This window comes from Anastrepha ludens, chromosome 6 (assembly GCF_028408465.1).
Source record: "Anastrepha ludens isolate Willacy chromosome 6, idAnaLude1.1, whole genome shotgun sequence".
Lineage (NCBI taxonomy): Eukaryota > Metazoa > Arthropoda > Insecta > Diptera > Tephritidae > Anastrepha > Anastrepha ludens.
In genome coordinates, this window is record NC_071502.1 from 36,126,010 (window position 1) to 36,145,517 (window position 19,508).

Genomic DNA, 19,508 nt, shown 5'->3' on the forward strand with positions numbered 1-19,508 from the left:
TGTCAAAGCGTATAAATTATAAAATGCCCGTAAACTCTTTCCTGTGCGCATTTCAAATATATACAACAATTACCAATAAGAAAATAAAAATGAGTCACAAAATGCAAAATTCTGAAAATTTTAGAAGAAACTGTAATTACATTTTCAGGGAATTTTGATTCACCGTCGTCGTAGTGGCGGCTTCAAGTAGTTCCTGTCCTGAGAAGTTTTTGCATTGACGTATATCATAAAAATTGAAGCTGGAAGTCGAAATAATCTAGAATATTATTAAATACATGGAATTCGTAAAAATTATATCATCATAAAATATAAAATGCAATTTAAAGAGAAAATATTGTGAACAATTGATACCATCGGCCTTTTGGACCGGTCCGTAGTTCTAGTGTTAAACTACAACAGCTTTACAGTTATATATACATATATATATATATATATATATATTAGCAGCAGATTATTGATCTTACAAATCGTAAAACCACAATTTTTCTGGTGCTCACCCAAAATTGTACTGGTTGGTTGTTTGACCTGCTATTCAAGTTATTAAAATATCTTACATCTTTTTCACACCTTAAACCTTAAATAATTTTGTTTTATATATTTCAAGTAGATACAGATATAATGTAATTTAATTATTAATTAATTTCAGATTTATCTGTCACAATTCGGCTACCTGCCCGCCTCAGCTCGTAATCCTGCCAACGGCGGTCTGCTCGATGCAAGCACCTGGACCAAAGCTGTGCAAGATTTTCAGAATTTCGCTGGCCTAAATATAACTGGAGACTTGGATGATGAGACTTTGGAACTAATGTCACTGCCACGATGTGGTGTACGGGATAAAGTGGGCTTTGGCACTGACAGTCGCTCAAAACGATATGCCTTACAAGGAAGCCGCTGGAGAGTAAAGGCCCTCACCTATAAAATTTCGAAATACCCGAAACGCCTTAAACGCAATGATGTGGATGCCGAAATAGCCCGCGCCTTCAGTGTCTGGAGCGATTTTACAGATCTGACGTTCACTCCCAAAGCTTCTGGGCCAGTTCATATTGAGATTAAGTAAGCAATTTTACTTTTTTTACCAAGCATTTTAAAATTGTAGAGACCACCTCAAAAGCGCCTAAAAAATGGAGTACTGGAGGCTAAAGCTGAGGCAATTGTTCCATAGTTCAGATTTGGAGCCATTAGCATAACTTACTCCTTCACTTTACTCCGTTATTTATCTGTGCAATTTTTTTTAGGTTTGTTGAGAGCGAACATGGAGATGGCGACGCATTTGACGGCGTTGGTGGTACATTAGCGCATGCGTTTTTCCCTGTTTTCGGTGGCGATGCACATTTTGATGACGCTGAATTATGGACGATTGGCTCACCACGTGGCACAAATCTTTTCCAAGTGGCTGCACATGAATTCGGTCACTCGCTGGGTTTGTCGCACTCAGATGTACGCTCCGCTCTGATGGCACCTTTTTATCGTGGATTCGATCCTGTTTTCAAGCTTGACTCCGATGACGTTCTGGCTATACAAGCTTTGTATGGCAAAAGAACTGTTGGAGTAGCCAATCGTGGCGGATTCCCCAAAACAACGCAAAGGCCAGCGTACGTGCCTCCAAAAGTGCCACGAGACGAAGTCATTTGCAAGGAGCCAAAAGTAGACGCCTTATTCAACTCAGCCGATGACCAGACATATGCCTTCAAGGGCAACAAGTACTACAGACTCACTGAAAACTCCATTGCAGATGGCTATCCCAAGCTCATTTCGGAAGGCTGGCCTGGTTTGCCGGGTAAGATTTGTAATATAAAAAGTCGAAACCGTTACCGTAATTATCGTTACTTTGTAAACAGGTGATATTGATGCGGCATTCACATACAAAAATGGCAAAACATACTTTTTCAAGGGCACGAAATACTGGCGCTACAATGGACGACAAATGGACGGTGACTATCCAAAGGAAATCAGTGAAGGCTTCACTGGCATACCAGATCATTTGGATGCTGCTATGGTGTGGGGTGGTAATGGCAAGATTTACTTCTACAAAGGCAGCAAATTCTGGCGTTTCGACCCACTTAAGCGGCCGCCAGTCAAATCAAGCTATCCAAAGCCCATTTCAAACTGGGAAGGCCTGCCAAATAATATTGATGCTGCGCTACAATACACCAACGGCTATACCTACTTCTTCAAGGGTGACAAATACTACAGATTCAACGACAGAACATTTTCGGTAAATGTTGATAGTACATACATACATACATACATACATGTATACCATGACTCTAACATATCTCACAAAAATTAGATTCCTCTGCTACTGAAGAACATAGATTTTTCTCAGTTTTTATATTAGTACGAGGGTTGCTATTTAAGTTTCTGGTCTAGCAATGGAAATGTGTATGGGTGCTTGAAAACGATTTTATTGCTTTTCAAAATATTCTTAATGATAATCAATACACTTCAGTATTCGTTTGAACCCATTTTCGAAGCGACAGGCACGTTTGCAAGGCGTTTTTTAAATTGTGTGGGGTCCAACCCGAACACACCAGTTTTAAGACAAGATGCAAAATCTTATTGATGTTCGGCTTACCAATGTATGCCCACGGATGCCTCATTCTCACGGTATGTGACATAACAATCGCGCTCCATCATTTCAGCATCGGAATTTTCTGCCACAAAAACTGATTTTAGACGACTTTCCGGGAATTCGGCCGTAACGGCAAGAAAAGCACGAGAAAATCCATTGGGTCAGTTTTGTACAGTGCTAAGGGAGAGTGCTTTGTTTATCGATGCATACTTGTCTTGTTAATCCACATCGAAAATTGTGAAAAATATATCGCCGAGATAAAGTTTTAACCCTCCCTTGGATACCCTTTTTATAACCTTTGGTTGGGCAACTTCTGGTATTTTTTTGTCCTGTTCAAGGATCCATTTTAAAAGGTTTTATCCATCAATCGATAGAAAATTAAATTTTAGGAAGCTACCTGGCAGCTCAAGTCGTTAGCTATGATAGAAATATGTTAAATCACGTCCAAAGTCGAAAAAGGTAGTCGGGTGTAAAACGAAGGGTTAAAGCCACTGCAAATAACACTAATAGATATGGTTCGCACTTCAAAGCATTCTGAGTGCTTTTGTAGTAAAATATGTCAAACTTTCCAATGAAAATCTCAAAGGGCGCCTAATAACACTAGAAGAGCCCAATGCCAGATATATAAATAGCAACCCTCGTATTGTTATTAGATTACATTTAGATTACATTATTAGTAGAATAATTCGCTCTATGCTTGAAATACATAAATATTCGGGTGCATCACTCTTCAAGTACAAAAAATCGAAACTGTTTTTCCATCGGAATTACAAAATTTGTTATATTTTAAGACTTCCACCAAAGTATTGCGAAAAAATATTAAGATTTGAGAGTACTTCCAAATATCGTTTGGATTTATTTTTGTTCGGATTTATTTTCCCTCAAACTAATACTAAAATTTACGTGAGCTGAACCAATTTGAGGGTACCTAATTCTTCTCAGCTTAAACTCTACTATCGCCTGAGGTGATTTTTTTTTTTTTAATATTTAAAAAAAACTAGTTTTCTTTGTGAAACACTCGATTTTTGGAGGTCTTTTTTAATCGATTCCGGTGGAAAAAACTTTACTTTTTTCGGTGAGCGACCCTAATAGATTCACATCTATGCATTTCGAAAATCGAAAGCATTTTTTCTTCTATTATACGTTTTTCGGCGTAGTAGCAATTCATCATCATCATCATAAATTTTCAATTTGTGCTATAGCAAATTAATTTAATTTAAAATATCAGAAAATTACCCATATTTACGAAAATATTCCCTCTATTCATTAGATCGATGCAGCAAATCCGCCATTCCCACGACCATCTGCACATTGGTGGTTCGGCTGCAAAAATGTGCCCTCGTCAACAGGTAATATTCTTGAAAATACCGAAGAATCGTATTTAACCTCTGCATACAACAATGACGAAAATGACGAATCACTACAATTCGAAGCAGGTGAGTGGAACCGACCTAGGAGCGCATTGTGAGAATGAATAAAATTTCGATTATTAAATTTATACCTACAACTTCTGCTCTAAAGTTGTTAACTTTTAAAAGATCTCTTATAGAAATTATTTTAGTTAAGGCATTTTTTAAATATCTCTGAAATGTTACGAAACGGATCAATATGGTATGTTACATCACTTCGAATTCAAATTGTCCATCAGTAATGGGTTTCTTAGTTCATTAGTTTCTTGTACCCTTATGTTGTTATTTGTTGTAATTTGATTTTAAATATAGACGAATTTGTAAGTGTCAAGGTGGTCGTTTGCGTTGTTGGATATTCTTTTCGAATGATCATTTCTTATTTACTGTAGAATCACCGAATTATTTGCATATTCATGAATCATGCGCCTTCCATTAAAATCGTCTAAATATTGCATCATAATCATGCGTTTTTCATTATAATCGTCTAAATATTCCATCATAATTTCAAATGTCAAACTAACTTGTACTTTATGTATGTAAGTATGGATCATTTACTAACACTGCCTTCATAAAACTTACGTATCAATATTTTCTTACACATGTACATATATGTGTATGTAATAAAATATTTTTAACCCTTTAATTCCCAGCTTTATATAGTTAAAGTAAAAAAAACTTTTTTTTTAATTTTTTTAAATATTGATTAAAAACAAATTTTTATTAATTTTTTTTTTTTAAGTCACCGAAATTCTGTACATTTATTATTAATAAATATGTATTATATTGTTTATGTTATTTGTTGCATCATAAATAGTGCAAATTAAATATTTTTATTCGACAATTTAGCAACTTCTTAATTCTCTGACAAAAAAATTCGGATTTGCCGCATTTAAAAAGGGAAATTACAAATCCATTTCATGGCTATAAATAATATATTTAATATATGGACTTTCTCGTGATTGAAACTTGGACTATTGATTGTTTTTAATGTCTCTACTAAAATACATTGGTATTAAAACAGAAAGTTCGGTTAACATCTGCGGTCTACGAAATGGGTCGATTTACGCTTGAAAAACATTAGGAAATATTAAAAATTTACTTGCAAACTTGTGAATCACCTTCCGACACAACAATAAAATTACTTTGATTCCTATTTAAAGCCATTTCAAGTTTCAATCGTTAGATGGCCCACACTGTTCTAAGTAATAAGCTTACTAATGCCTTTTATACCATACATCCTGTATGTCCTGTATACACATGCATACATACCTTTTTAGTGTAAATAATCTAAAATACTCATTTATAAGCTCAGAAAGAAATGTAAGTAACAAGAATTTCCTAAAATCTAAGCTAAATTGGCACTTTTATGAACATACACCTGTGTTCATAACAATAGCAGTGCAGCATATTGCAAAGTTTTGACTATATTTTTATTTCTTATTTATTTTTTTTATCATACTACAACAAAAGTTATATAAGTAAAAGTTTCATGCTTACTACAAAATTTAAAAAATATATAAAAAAAATTCTTCAAAATTAAATTTTTTTATTTCATTTATTTATAATATTTTATTTCATCAAAATTTAAATTTTTTTAGTCAGACGCTCTATAAAAATTCTACGTATGCAATTTTGTAGCCCATTCAATTTTGGTGTAATATTGTGCCAGTTTAAAGTAACTCAAAATCTGCATTGATTTTTGTTAATTCTTTTTGTTGACATTATTATGATTTTTTTTTTTTTTATTAACGAATGTTCAAATTTTTTTTTTGTGGAGAAAATGCACAAGGCCGCGTGCGAAAGAAATGTATCAAACGTCAAAGCGTTTTTTGCACCACTTTAAACTTGCACTTTATTATTTCAAAATTCACTGGATGAAATTTTTCCAAAAATTCTGATTAAAACAGTTCAAACCTTTTTATGCTTTTTTTTAATTTTGTAAAAATTTTTTAAACTTTTTTTGAATATTTTATACACATTTTTTAGAATTTTTGTTATTTCAAAATGCAATCGGCTGTAACACTGCATACCTGAAATTTTTCCAAAAATTCTTATAAAAAAGTTTCGAACTTTTTGGTGAATTTGTTTACTTAATTATGTAAAAAGCTTTTGAATTCTTTCACAAATTATTTCGATTTAATTTTTTCATACTTCCATTGGCTGTAAAACTGCATATACGAAAATTTTTGAAAAGTTTTGATTAAAAATTCTCGAACTTTTTGATGATTTTATTTTTAATTTAGTACAAAGCTTTTGTGACTTTTTTTGAAATTTTTTGTTTTTTAACTTTTTAGAATTTTTGTCATTTCATAATTCAATTGGCTGTAAAACTGCTTACCCGAAATTATTTCAAAAATTCTGATTAAAAATTTTCGAACTTTTTGATGATGTTATTTTTAGTTTAGCACAAAGCTTTTGAAACTATTTTTGAAATATTTTTTAGAAATTTTATAGCATTTATTTCAAAATTTTTCAAAATTCTATAAGCTTTAAAGCTGCATACCTGAAATTTTTCCAAAAATTCTTTTTAAAAATTGTCGAACCTTTTTATGATTTTTTTTTTATATTTTGTACAAAGCTTTTGAAACTTCTTTTTAATTTTTTACAAAGCTTTTGTAACCTTTTTTGATTTTGCTTTACAAATGTTTTAATTTTTGAAACTTTTTTGGAATTTTTTTTTTACACATTTTTGAATTTTTTTTTACAAATTTGATTATTTCAAAATTCAATTGACTGGAAAACTGCATACCTGAAAATTCTCCTAAAATTCTGATTAAAAAGTTTCAAACCTTCTGAAGATTTTTTTTTTAATTTTTAAACCTTTTTTGATATTTTTTTACAAATGATATAGCTTTTGAATTTTTTTTTTTTTTTTTTACAATTTTTTTTTCTCAGCTGTCTTGTGCATTTTCTTTATATAAGTAAAACAAATGGAGTTATATGAGAGAATTTAATTTGCTTTTTATTCATTTGTTTAGCACTCATCTGTTTTTCATAGTCTGTAAGAAATTTTGCAGCTTAGATTATTAAAAACAAATGTGTAACACCGTCAACAAAAAAATTATCAAAAATCAACGCAAACTTTAAGACACGTTAGACTGGCAAAACATTGACTAACGCCAAAATTCAATGGACTACAAAGCTGCAAAGAATTTTTTTTTAATTCTGACTAAAAAGTTTGAAAATTTGTTAATTTATTTTTATTTTTGTACATAGCTTGAAACTAAAAAGTTTGAAAATTTGTTAATTTATTTTTATTTTTGTACATAGCTTAAAACTTTAGGTTATGTTGTTTTTGTTGTAGTAAAAACTATGTTTTTATAATAAATAAAAAATAAAATAAAAAAATAAAAAATAAATAAATAGTCAAAACTCTAAAAAATTCCGCAGTCCTATTATTGTGCCCACTGGTGTACATATCACAGATGTCCATATTGTGCATAAAACCACTTGGTCTACCATCATTCAACTTAACATCTACCTTCTTTGTATATACATAAATACATACACATAAACAAAGGGTTCGACATACCGTGTTTAAAATTATTAATACTATAGAAATAAAATAAAAATTAATAGCTTTAAAAAAATATTAAAATATTAATACTATTGAGATTTTTATTCCAACATTTTTCAACACAACACTTGTTGATAACTTAAAAAAACCAATAGAATACCAACCTCACAATATTCTGCTGAAACGGTAACCTGGTCGGTTTCACTAATCCACAATTAGGGAAATATGACAATGAGAAATACGAAAAACATATAATATATTTACAATATTTACAATATTCCAGTATATACTCACATTTATTATGCATTACAATCGCACCGAGATTTGTAGCACTTGCTTTAGACCCTTGCTTTTACTTACATATTATAACTGTATATTTTACCCACTGGTACACATATGTATTATATAATATATTTATATGTAAAGCTCTTGGTAATTATACGGCATTATATCCACTACACCTTTTTCTATATCTGAGCAAGCGCTAAAGTAGTTTTAATGGTTTAACGGCATAGACAAATTCACTGGTAGATTGAAATGTATCAAAATTTCGCATGGCTTCTTATAAAATGGCAATCATTCTTACAATATTAACAATTTAGATAATTATTTGTATATAAATATATGCATGTAAGCTTAGGTTTGTGCTTTCTCTAGTTCAAATCTTTATCTCTATTATTTTACTTATTTATTGAAGCACTTTTAATGCTTTGTAAATTAGTAGGTAGTTTGAATATTTTATAAAATTCCTACTTAGTTTTTCATCACTCTCTATTTCATAAAAGCGATCCTGAACCCAAGCATATAACACTGAAAACCATTACCAAAGGTGCACGTTTTTAACAGTTTTGAACACTTGAACCTCCTAATCGCCATAAATTGTAAAATATACTAAGTTGCAAATATGTAGGTACTTAAAAAAATCCACTAAATCCCCTCACTAATTAATAAAAGAAAACAAAGTTTTTAGATATGTTGTTGCAGTTCATTTCATACGCAGAACACCTTAACGAGATTTACAAGAAGTAAAATATATGTTCAATCACCACTGACATATCGTCCCCTTTCTGTGTTAACCTCGTAACTTCATTTTTTTCGAAATTGAGATTTTTAGTGAAAAACACTCCTTAGCACTCCTGCTACGTAAAACAAAACATACAAAGTTCATAATGATTATAGAATTTTTTTCAGAGCGTGTCGATTTTTCTCATCTACATACACACTTGTTCGAATTCAAAAACCTCGTATCTACTACAAGTATCGTATCAAATAAGTTGTAACTTTTCATAGAAGTTAAGTAACTCTAAACATGTTTATCGATTTACTGAAAATTATGATTTTGTAGATACGAGGTTAACACAGAAAGGGGACGATATGCGCTTGTCAGACTTTTTCCATTTATTTTTTGAACAATTTATGTGTTATATTCGCAAGCAAGTAAATAAAAATTATATTTTTTAATAATGCGCGTCCGCACCCAAAAGCAACTTAATTCGAGTTTAAGCTACAGCTTATTATTATAATTTTTTTTTGCTGATAATGATAGGTTACATAAAAATTTTCATTTTACAATACTTCTTATACTTGTTCACTTACACGCTCCAAATAATTCTCTCTTTCGTGTATGTTTCTTGTGTGATCTCGCCTGGCGCATTGATGCCTTTTTCGTCTCAATCAAAGCATTCAAAGCTCTCCTGGGCATGAAATAAAAAACATGAAAATGTGTTCGCATGTAATTTAAAAATGCCAATATCATACATATATATTCACAGGTGGCGCTCGTACAAGGTGGTGCAAAATTAATCATCCAATTTCCAAACTTTTTTACCAAATAAAAACAAAATGATTTTAGGTGACATAAACCTTTATTTTGTCCCTTAGGCACTCCATTGAGTGTCTGATTGAATACAGCAGTGTCAAATATGATTGACGTACGCGGTCATTTGCAAAAATTAGAAATATTCCGATGGGGTGATTAATTTTGCGCTGCCTTGCATAAACGAAAATTCCCCTGCGCAATAGCACGCAAAATGAACAACAGTTGTAAAGCCACTGTGGCTCAGCTCATTTGAGCATGCTCGCCTTCCAGTTGCCAGCGACGCAATTCAGAATTCACAATAGTGTTAAAATAAAGGGTTTTTCAATAAGGGCGGGTAGATGTTGAAATGGAATAAAATGGCGTTTGCTGTGTGGCACGTAGCGCCGTCCTGCTGGAACCACATGTCGTCTAGGTCCATATGGTTCAATATGGGCCATAAGAAAGTGGAAGGGCCACCACGTCTACCGAAAAATGGGCGCAATGGCGCAAGTTTGCGTTAATGAACACTCATTTTGATAATAAAGTTTTATCATTTGAACGTGCTGTTCAATCGTGTAACTTGCCATGATGATTTGGCATAAACAACTGAATAATAAACAAAAGATTTGACAGATGTCACCAAAACTAAATGGCTGCCACTGGGCGCCAAAATCGACCCGCGCCAATTGAAAAACCCTTTACAAATTTGCCTTCCTAGTTTTAATAAAATACGACTAAACAGAGGCACCAAGCCTGTTAAGATTAGGATTGTCAAATAAAGCTTATTTCCACCTAGAAAACGATACCTTTTTTTTTTAATTTTGATTCCGTGTGAAGAGATATTAACAAGAAACAAAAATATATGTACATATAAGATTGAGGAAAAATTAGTACCTACGGAAGTTTTTCAAAGCCAAAAAGTACCCAACCTAGGATTCTTGATTGTTTTCCCCCTTTTGACTAACAAACATTTAGAATTCAGTCGATCAAGTTAAATTTCAATGTAAAAAGTAATGGTCGATCTCACCAATCAATATTAAAATTTATCAGAATTTTAAAATTTAAAAATATAAACGAAACAGTCTTTTAAATTTAAAATTGAGTGGAGAAACTGAACATTAGATTTGAAAAAAAAATTGTAGAGTCTTGTAATTCTTCCCCCATGCATTAGTCCAGTTTTAAACGATTTCATTTTTCGTATACTTTATGCGACGCCTACCATGCTGCGATTAAGATCGCTTGAATTTTTTGCATTATAAACGATTATTTTCCCTTCCATTACTTCTCCTGACTATCAATACCAATGAGATGCTGATAACTACTGGCGCTTGAACTCAATTGATGGGTTGTATTTGTAAGATTGAAAGATTGCGTTTATTTGTTCACTTTCAACTTTCCTGTTAGGATTTTTCCAAAAGATCGGAAATGGACGGAATTGTTTTACCGAAACTCCGATAGAGAACTTGCAAATAGGCATCGTAAGCGCAATACTTTTAAGCCTGCTTTGTTAATGATCGCCCAACAACTTTTAAAAAATGTCAGTAGTCTTTTTTTTCTAGTCTTAAAGAGCTTCGTGCTGCTACTAAGCAAATAGTAATTTTTAGAAAATGACCGAATTTCGAATTTTAGGGACAAATCGAACCATTGGCTTAATCAAGGGCTTAAGTATCAAATAAGCAATGACTTCTTAAAATCAAATATTTTATATTAATAAAAAAGCAAGAAAGGTATTTGAGTTTCAATCACTTAAATTACAACACATAACATATACTTAAGTTTGTAAAAATAACAAACAAAAAAACAACTTATTTTTCAAAATTTTACTTTTACTATTTCTTGCATTAAGTACCAAATTTGAGTGATTTTGCCTCATTTATAACCGAGATGCCACGTTTTTTCTTATTGAAATGAATGGTTCATAGCAGATATGCCGGGTTATAGACCGGTTTCGCTCATTTTCAGTACCATAAAAAATACCGAAGTGCGCACAGGCAGAAGAAGTGACGAGCTGGGCTAATCATTTTGGGCATTTTGGTATTTTAGTATTTCGGGATTACCGGCGCAGTTAATTCTGATTAAAATAGTAGTGTGGCAGATGGCTGTTACGCGGATTAGTGATCAGCTGATTTGCTTATTGGATACTTCAGTACTTGTCAGTAAAATATGGACCACAGGCAACAAATACGGGTATTAGCTGCCCTGATACTAAAAAATAATTATTTATTTAAAAAAATCTTAAATTGCTATTTTTCAAACTGCTCCGAAATATCAAAACAATTAATGTAATTTCGAATGTTAGAGCGAAAACTGGCATCGCATCCAACCTTTCTTCTTATTCTCTTTCATTATTTTTCATTCACCTAGGATATTGGCTGTTATTTTTCGGCAATGTTGCCATCGAAAACTCCCCTAATCCACTTAAATTATGAGAATTAAGTCTAGTTGTCAATCCGCATTAGTTGCCGTTATTCCTGAAATAATTTCGATTTAATCGCAAGTCGCGACTAACGCATTCCCAAAAACTGCAAGCGTTATTTGTAATTGTTTGACAAAAATCTTTTCAAATTCGCTCGCAACGGAGGTGCGCTAATCCACATATTATTCATATATTTTAGTTCGATACCTCGAATTTTTTGTACAAAAAAATGAGTACTGCATTGCTGAGGACTTCATTTCCTTATCTAAATATGCAAAATAATTGATTAAAGGAGAACTTTGGCGAAATATATACAACATTTTTTATGACTTATTATAAAATAAAGAGTCACCAATCACAGTCCATTATAAGTCTTAAAAATGCAACAAAATAACTACAAAAGCACGAAAATATTACCAATCTAATTAAAACTCTTTATATGTATACTATTTTAATCTGTTTGCTAAGTTAATTCGTTGTTTGTCACTAATCGATATTTTACTATGTAAACTAATACTCTCTCTGCACTCTGTATGAATGTACTCTTACTTTAATTAGCTTACTCTGAAAACGGTCCTTACTCACTGAATGAAAGTTGCCCTGCATGCTTTCGACTTCAAAGTAGTTTGAATATCTCCACTATAAAATATAAATTTTGTGTGGACCAATTATTGCTGCACATATGTATGAATACAAACATACTTACACATATGCATACATACATATGTATATGCATGAACCCCTCATACACACGAAATAGGTGAATAACGTGGATTGGACATGAAATGCACAATGCTGTATAAATTGAATTAATTGTATTTTCTAAAATACATTTTGTTGAATCTAATCTATTTTGCAGGCATTAAAAAACGTGGATGAGTTCATACATATATACATACATACATACAAGAATAAATAACCAAGAACACATTTAGAGTTTGGCAAAGAAATTAAAACTCGCAAGTGGCCCAATGTGCTGCGAGTATACGAATAAAATCCATTGTCAGCTGCATATAACTACTTACATACACACAGACATAGTATTTATTATATTTTGTAAATGAATTCGTGTGTACTTGAAGGCACTTATCATATACTTATGTATGTAACTGTAGTTGCTGACAATTATCTTAGAAGCCGCTTGCGTTGTTATATTTTTGATTGTGTATGTAGTTGTGAAAGGATCAGTCGCACATTGTTAAACATTTATCGCCTATTTTTACTTGTGTATGTTTGTAGTGTAATTGCGCATATGTACGTATGGGCGTAAGTAGTCAGTAGTTTAGTGAATTGCCGCCGTGTAGGTGTATGGCTTGCAGCAGTTTCCAGTTTCCAGTTTCCTGCACACCTCCACACCATATGTTGATATGTATGCATATTTGCTGTAGAATCGTAGCTTTTAGTTTGGCTCTTTTAATTTGCGTAATTAGCAATCAAAGCAAGAACTTTTACATACATACATATATTTATAATTTTTATATTTCTTTTTGTTTCTTGTTACGATGTACTTATATTTTCGATGAAACAAAATTCCAACCGTTCCGAATATGTAAATGCGATAATTTTTATAATTTCGATTGAAAGGCGAGAAACCTGAAAGAAGAGATATCCCTGGTTGGATGTGGAGCATAGCGAATTCGTTTTTCTAATCAAATTTACTAATTATATTAAGCGCGATCTTTCAATACATAGACTTGTACTAAATTTTAAATTTAAAGTAATAACGTAAAAAATAATAAGGTGTAATATTGAGAAAATTGTGCGTATGTAGAGAGGTAGCAGATGATTTGTATGTGCCGTGCAGCGAAAATAAAGAAAAATTTACCTATTATTATTGGAAGTGACCACATAATGCAGCCCGTCAAATAGCCAGTATCACCATTATCATCCAGCTTTATCATTCATCAAAACATATTGCTTATTGTCTTCGTTCAAACGCAATGCCCAGCCCATGGAGGTCGTGCGTCCTGCAGCAGTGGTAACACTTGAAATCACACTAGCCGAGTGACGAGCAAAAACGCCAGTTCTGAAAGAGAAAACTAGCGCTAGCGCTTGCTACTGTGGTCGCACCGTCTCCATGCCGTTACCAGGTTGTCGTGTGCCACATACTACCCGTTTGCCAAGCTCGCCCTAAACATCACAACACAATCCGAACGAATGATAGAAAATGTACGTGAGAAATTGTTTTGTTTTTGTCCGTAGGACTTAAGTATATATGTACAAGCATGTATATACCTATAAATGTATTCACTGGTGTAAACTTACATTATTTATTTTCATTTTTTATCTGTCATCGCATTTTCCATTAAGAAATTTCTTAGTTAATGATTAGAAACATTCATAGGGAATAAGATCATTTGTAACTTCACTAAATGTAAATTTCTGTGTGTAAATTATGCTCGTCCTCTGATTTAAGTGGATTGTAAAATAACTTCAATCAAAAAATATATGATTTTCGAGTTTGCCGCATTTTTACTCGTTACTCGTTCCTCATTTTCCTACCAATTATTTTGGCTTGAACAAATCTTTGAGCTCCAATCAGTAAATTGTAAACATTTTTGCCAGCTGATAGCCCGTCGGGAATATCGACGCAGTTAATTCTGTAGTGTGACAGATGGCTGTTACGCGGATTAGGGAATAGCCGATTTGTTAATTGGATAGTTTTGCCAGTAAAAGATGGACCACAGGCAAGAAATACGGATATAAGCTGCCCTGATACTAACAAATAATTATTTATTTAACATTCTTAAATTGCTATTTCTCAAACTGCTCCGAAATATCAAAACAATTAATGCAATTTCGAACTTGTTAATGCAAACCAGCATAGCATTCAGTCTTTCTTGTTCTTCTCTTTAAAAGTTTCATTATTTTTCATTCACAATAGATATTAACTGTCATTTTTCGTCAATGTTGCCGTCGAAAATTCCCCTAATCCGCTTAAATTATGAGAATTTAGCTTAGTCGTCAATCCGCATTAGTTGTACTTAATTCCTGAGGTAAGTCGTTAATCCCGATTAATGTCACCACCTGTCTGTCTAGGCTATGAGATCACCCGATTTCAAACATTTGAAGAACAAGAGTGCCCCACATTTAGCATTCAGAAAAATAACTCGATGTACAAATGCCATAAAGCCAATAAGTGGATAATTAAAAATTTCGATAATAATTATCATTCAATTGGAAATTTTAGAGCTAATTTTTTTCTCCAAACCAGTTTTACTGCCGATTGTCGGATAGGAAGCTCGATTGATTATTCGGCAGTGCTTATATTTTCAAACCAACGGTGATTGAACACAGATTTGCGCTCGAATGTTGAATAATATTTAATTTCTAACTTCTTGAGTATTTTTGTTTTGGCATAGACCGTATAAGGTGTCCCATTGAGAGCGTCCCATTTTGAATTTTATTTTTAATGGAGATAGACTTGGATTTAGAGACATATGTACGTAATATATTTAATTTACAAATCCACGTGAAAAATTTTTTCAGCTATTCTTTCCTAAAAAAATATACATACTTACCAATGTATGTATGTGCACTAAATTTACATTTATTTGTTTTTATTTAATATTGTACGATATATGGCTTACTTTAATAATACCTGGGGATAGTTTGTCGACAATTAACATACGATTCATTGCCATCGTAAAGCAATTAACGACGAAATTTTCATTTCTCGGCATACATCTTTACTAATCCTCATCAACATTATAAAACAATAATACAAAATGCGAGGCAATGCATCATAGCGTCATTATAAATATAACAACTGGTCGTGGCGTTGTCAAGGCGCTGGAACCTTCGCAGTGGAAGAGCGGCGAATCTCTCCACTTTCTTATACTCGTATAGCCACTATTTCATACTGTTTTTCTATTCTAGTTACTTAATTGGAAAAAATCAAATTAGAATGTTTAGGTATACATTTCCATGCATTTTTATTTCGTATTTCAGGCTCACACTCTCTAATAACCTTCAGCTCATTTATTCCACGATATCGAAAAACAGAGCAGAGCTCTCCTCTTTCTTCGCACATTTTGATGCACACCTATTTGATACTCATTTTTCGAAAACTTTCGAGCATGAGCTCCAGTATTTCTGAGTAATTCGAGCAAAACTTTTGATTAATTTGATTTTTTTGTCAGCACTTTTTTTAAGTTTTACAAATTATTTATTAACAGTGCCAACGTCGTTTGAAAACTAAAGAAATGCTGATAAATAAAATTGACAATTTTTGTTTAGCTGCTAAGACTATAATACTTCACAAGATTCACAGGATTTCTGTAGTCAATCTTCATTTACTTTCAATGCAAAAAAATGCAAAATGTTTAGCTACTAAGAATCTTCAGAAGCTAGAAAATTTCAAGCAAATATTTGAGTAGGTGAGTCATGAACGAGTTTCGCACGAGTATCGAGCTACTCGCACTGCTTGATGCCCGGGTATTAAGGGCTCTAAAACCAAGGAACACTCGTAACCCAATTTGTTAATTGAAACCGTAAAAATGTACGAATTATAAAAAATTATTGTGTTTTCAAATAATAGTAAAATTAACAAAATTTGCTGAAGATTTATTCAAAAAATAATTCGCGCGACTAAAACAAACGAAATTCTTTACAGAAAAAATAAATTTATTTAAGTCAAAATTAATTTTACATACAAAATTAATCACCCCATTGGAAGATTTATAATTTTTGCAAATGGCGTCGTACGTCAAGCAAATTTGGCACTTGTGAACCCAGACAACTGCAGCCAAGGTGCATTCATTAAAGGTGGTGGCACTGGACCAACAACAATGTTCTGTACATTTGATTGTCAGAGCAAAGTATTGAGAAACTAGAAAACAAATAATGAATAATAAAAACCTCAAATCAGCTGATTTACCAACACCACCTTTAATAGATTCGCCTTGGCTGCAGCATACGAGTATAAACCGACAAGCAGTGGAGCGCGTCGTCAAGGTCTAAATAAAGATTTCCATCACTCAAAGTTATGTTTTTTGATCTGTAAAAAAGTTATTTAAAAACTAAATTAGATGATTAACTTTGTATGTCTATTTTATAAATACAGATAAGGGAAGGTTCAAATTAACATCTTGACTATTTGCACCTTTCGCATTTTTTATTAAATGTTGTTATCACATTTGTACGTATTAGAGAGCAACTCGCGTGAACTAGATCTAAATTCCGCAACACAAAAAAAAGGTAACAGTGCGATTCACTGTATTATCGCATAGCTATAACATCGTACAGCTAATTTAATACAATCTGGAGAATTTGTTTGCAATTCGCTCGAGTTTTTTCATGTATCTTCCAAATTAACTTAATCTTGCTCGTAATTTTAAACCTTAAAAAAGTCCTTCAGTATTTTCGATTAGATTGATCCGTTTGATCGATTACGAAAAACCGAAATTTTATTTTTTAACTATCTTGTTGCTACGCGATATATTAAAACTTGTAGTTGATGTTCTCGAAGAGTTAATGTTTGGGTTCAATCCAAGGCGATTTCATTGAAGATGGCGGCACACGTTTTGTAAATTATTTCGAATTCGCTAAGACGTCATCTCTTCAAATAAACAAACAAAAAGAAGAGGAAGAGTAAGCGAAAACAACTGAAATGGCCAAACAATTATACACACACACACTTTTTTACTACGACGTCATCAGCAAAAAATCGCAACAAAACGTGCTTCACAATTTAACACGCGGCCATTCACTTTTACGAGTATCAGTTTGTTTAATTTAAAAATCACATCATGACCAAGCCAATCACTGAATAGTTACAAGCAAATAACTTCCCTTACTTTTGTTTATTTATTTGAAGAGATGACGTCATCGGTTGTTAAAATTGCGAAAAATTAAGTAGTGGTTTTCGGAAGGCCTCACCTTCTGCATTTTGTACACCGGGCATTACAATTTCATAAGAAAAGAAACTAGAGTAGTAGTAAAATGGAACGGCTTTTAGTCATTTCATTTTGTGCTGATGTCCTAATGTTCAAGGCGAAAGAAGTAAAATAAATCAGGTAGTCTACTTGTATCACTTGTAGAGTAGAATGGGGTAAGATAGGTATTGGGGCACAATAGGTAGGTGGGGTTTTCGTCGCACCGTTTTTGCAGAGATCACTCGTCTTATGTGAATTGAATACGTGGTGGGGAACAACGTTCGCGACTGTCATTTCGGCCGTCACCATTGATTAGTTATCCTAGTTCTGGCGTCGTTTAGTTTTTTGTGAGCTTTTCTCCGACATAGCATTTTTTTTATTCTACGGTGCAGTGCATTTAATGTATGTAAATATTTTTCAGGTGAGTTTTATTTTACGTAGAAAATAATGCTGAACACGAATAATGTGTCAGTTTTTTGATATTTTTGTTTTTTAGAAAAATATCGACACTAACATAAAACATGTGCTTGGGGGCACTATAGGTCAGCCGTCTGGGGGCATTATAGGTCACTACTTTTAATGGAATAAAATAAATTTTAATTGTTTTTGCAGCAAAATGGTGCGTAATTATGTGCGAAAAACGCCGAAACGAAGTGAAGAGGACGTAAAAAACGCAGTCGCGGCAGTCCGAGATCGCGCTAGTGTTCGATCAGCCTCTAAACAATTTAAAATTCCGTTCGAAACATTACGTGCTTGCGTGATGAATTAAAGAAAAATTCCTAACTTTTATAACATGTGCAGTGTTCATACTCTATAAATAAAGGTTAAAACGTTAATTTCCAAGCCATGTACATTGTTCTTTTCCCCTCACATATAGTGACCTATCGTGCCCCCCGATTTTGAAAATATCGAAAAAAGACCCTTTGTCTTATTGAATGCAGCTTCTAAAATATTTAGCCAAACATAAGTCAGTATAACCAAAATGTTAGCAGATAAATAACCTTTCAAAATCTTGCCTATTTTTCAAAATCAATGCAAAAACACCGTTGCAAGAGCTCTCCAAAAAAAAATGACCTATCTTACCCCATTATTCTCTACTTGTATAGATTCGACTTGATGTCAGTCTGGGAAATGTTTTTGGTTTATTTTTACTTTTTGTCATTCCTTATTCAGAGATGAAATTTGCTATAGCATTTACGTTCGTAATTATCTGTATTTCTCTAAAACATTCCAGTCAGTTGCGAAGTTATTTAGTTTTTTTTGTTCAAAATTATATTGTATATATAAATATTATTTATCGGATCTGTAAATGTCTAAAAATAGCTATGTAAACAAGTAATCGCGTTTTAAATTTTTTGCAAAACTCCTCAAGAACGCAAAGAAAACTTAGTAGTTAACTTCTTTTCATATCTAACAGACAATGAAGCACCCTTGACACCCTAAAAAAGATACCAAAATACAAAAATTATTTTTTAGATAATTGTCTGATAAACAATCCCCAATATTTTTGTCGGATGTGAAATGGAAAAAAGTTAAATGCATATCCCTAATGTGTAACGTGTTGCACTTGTTAGCTGAAAGCGACTGGGCGTTCATAGCGCGGCCTCCAAAACGATATTCAGTTATTAAACTAACTTTTCTCGGACACTTTTGTGCTAATTGCTGAAGTGCTTAATTGTGCATATACCACATTGAACAAAAAATTCCCGAAATGTATTCAGGAACTTCAAAATGCAAGTTTATTCCTCTAAAGTGATATTATCGCCTTCAAAATACTCCCCATTAACTGCAACGCACTCATGCCAGCGCTTAATCCAGCTCTCGAAACATTCGTGGAACTCTATTTTCGGTATATCCATCAGAACCACTTTCGATTTTTCCATTAATGGTTTTTGACTCCATCAAACAGAAAAAAATCGC

The 19,508-nt window shown here is 32.7% G+C and overlaps 1 protein-coding gene across 9 annotated transcripts in view; it reads left to right on the forward strand.

The window, feature by feature from the left end:
* LOC128868315 (matrix metalloproteinase-14) overlaps positions 1–19,508 on the forward strand; it is an 89,561-nt gene that overhangs the window by 65,968 nt on the left and 4,085 nt on the right. For 5 of the 9 annotated variants that reach the window (XM_054110256.1, XM_054110257.1, XM_054110261.1 and 2 more), the window contains exons 3-6: positions 647–1,053; positions 1,236–1,777; positions 1,839–2,215; positions 3,843–4,008. In XM_054110256.1, the coding sequence (XP_053966231.1) occupies positions 647–1,053; positions 1,236–1,777; positions 1,839–2,215; positions 3,843–4,008 (1,492 nt within the window). Of the gene's footprint in view, positions 1–646; positions 1,054–1,235; positions 1,778–1,838; positions 2,216–3,842; positions 4,009–12,571; positions 13,251–13,296; positions 13,882–19,508 lie in introns of those variants that run through there. The other 4 variants (XR_008455093.1, XR_008455094.1, XM_054110263.1 and 1 more) reach the window with 4 other exon arrangements.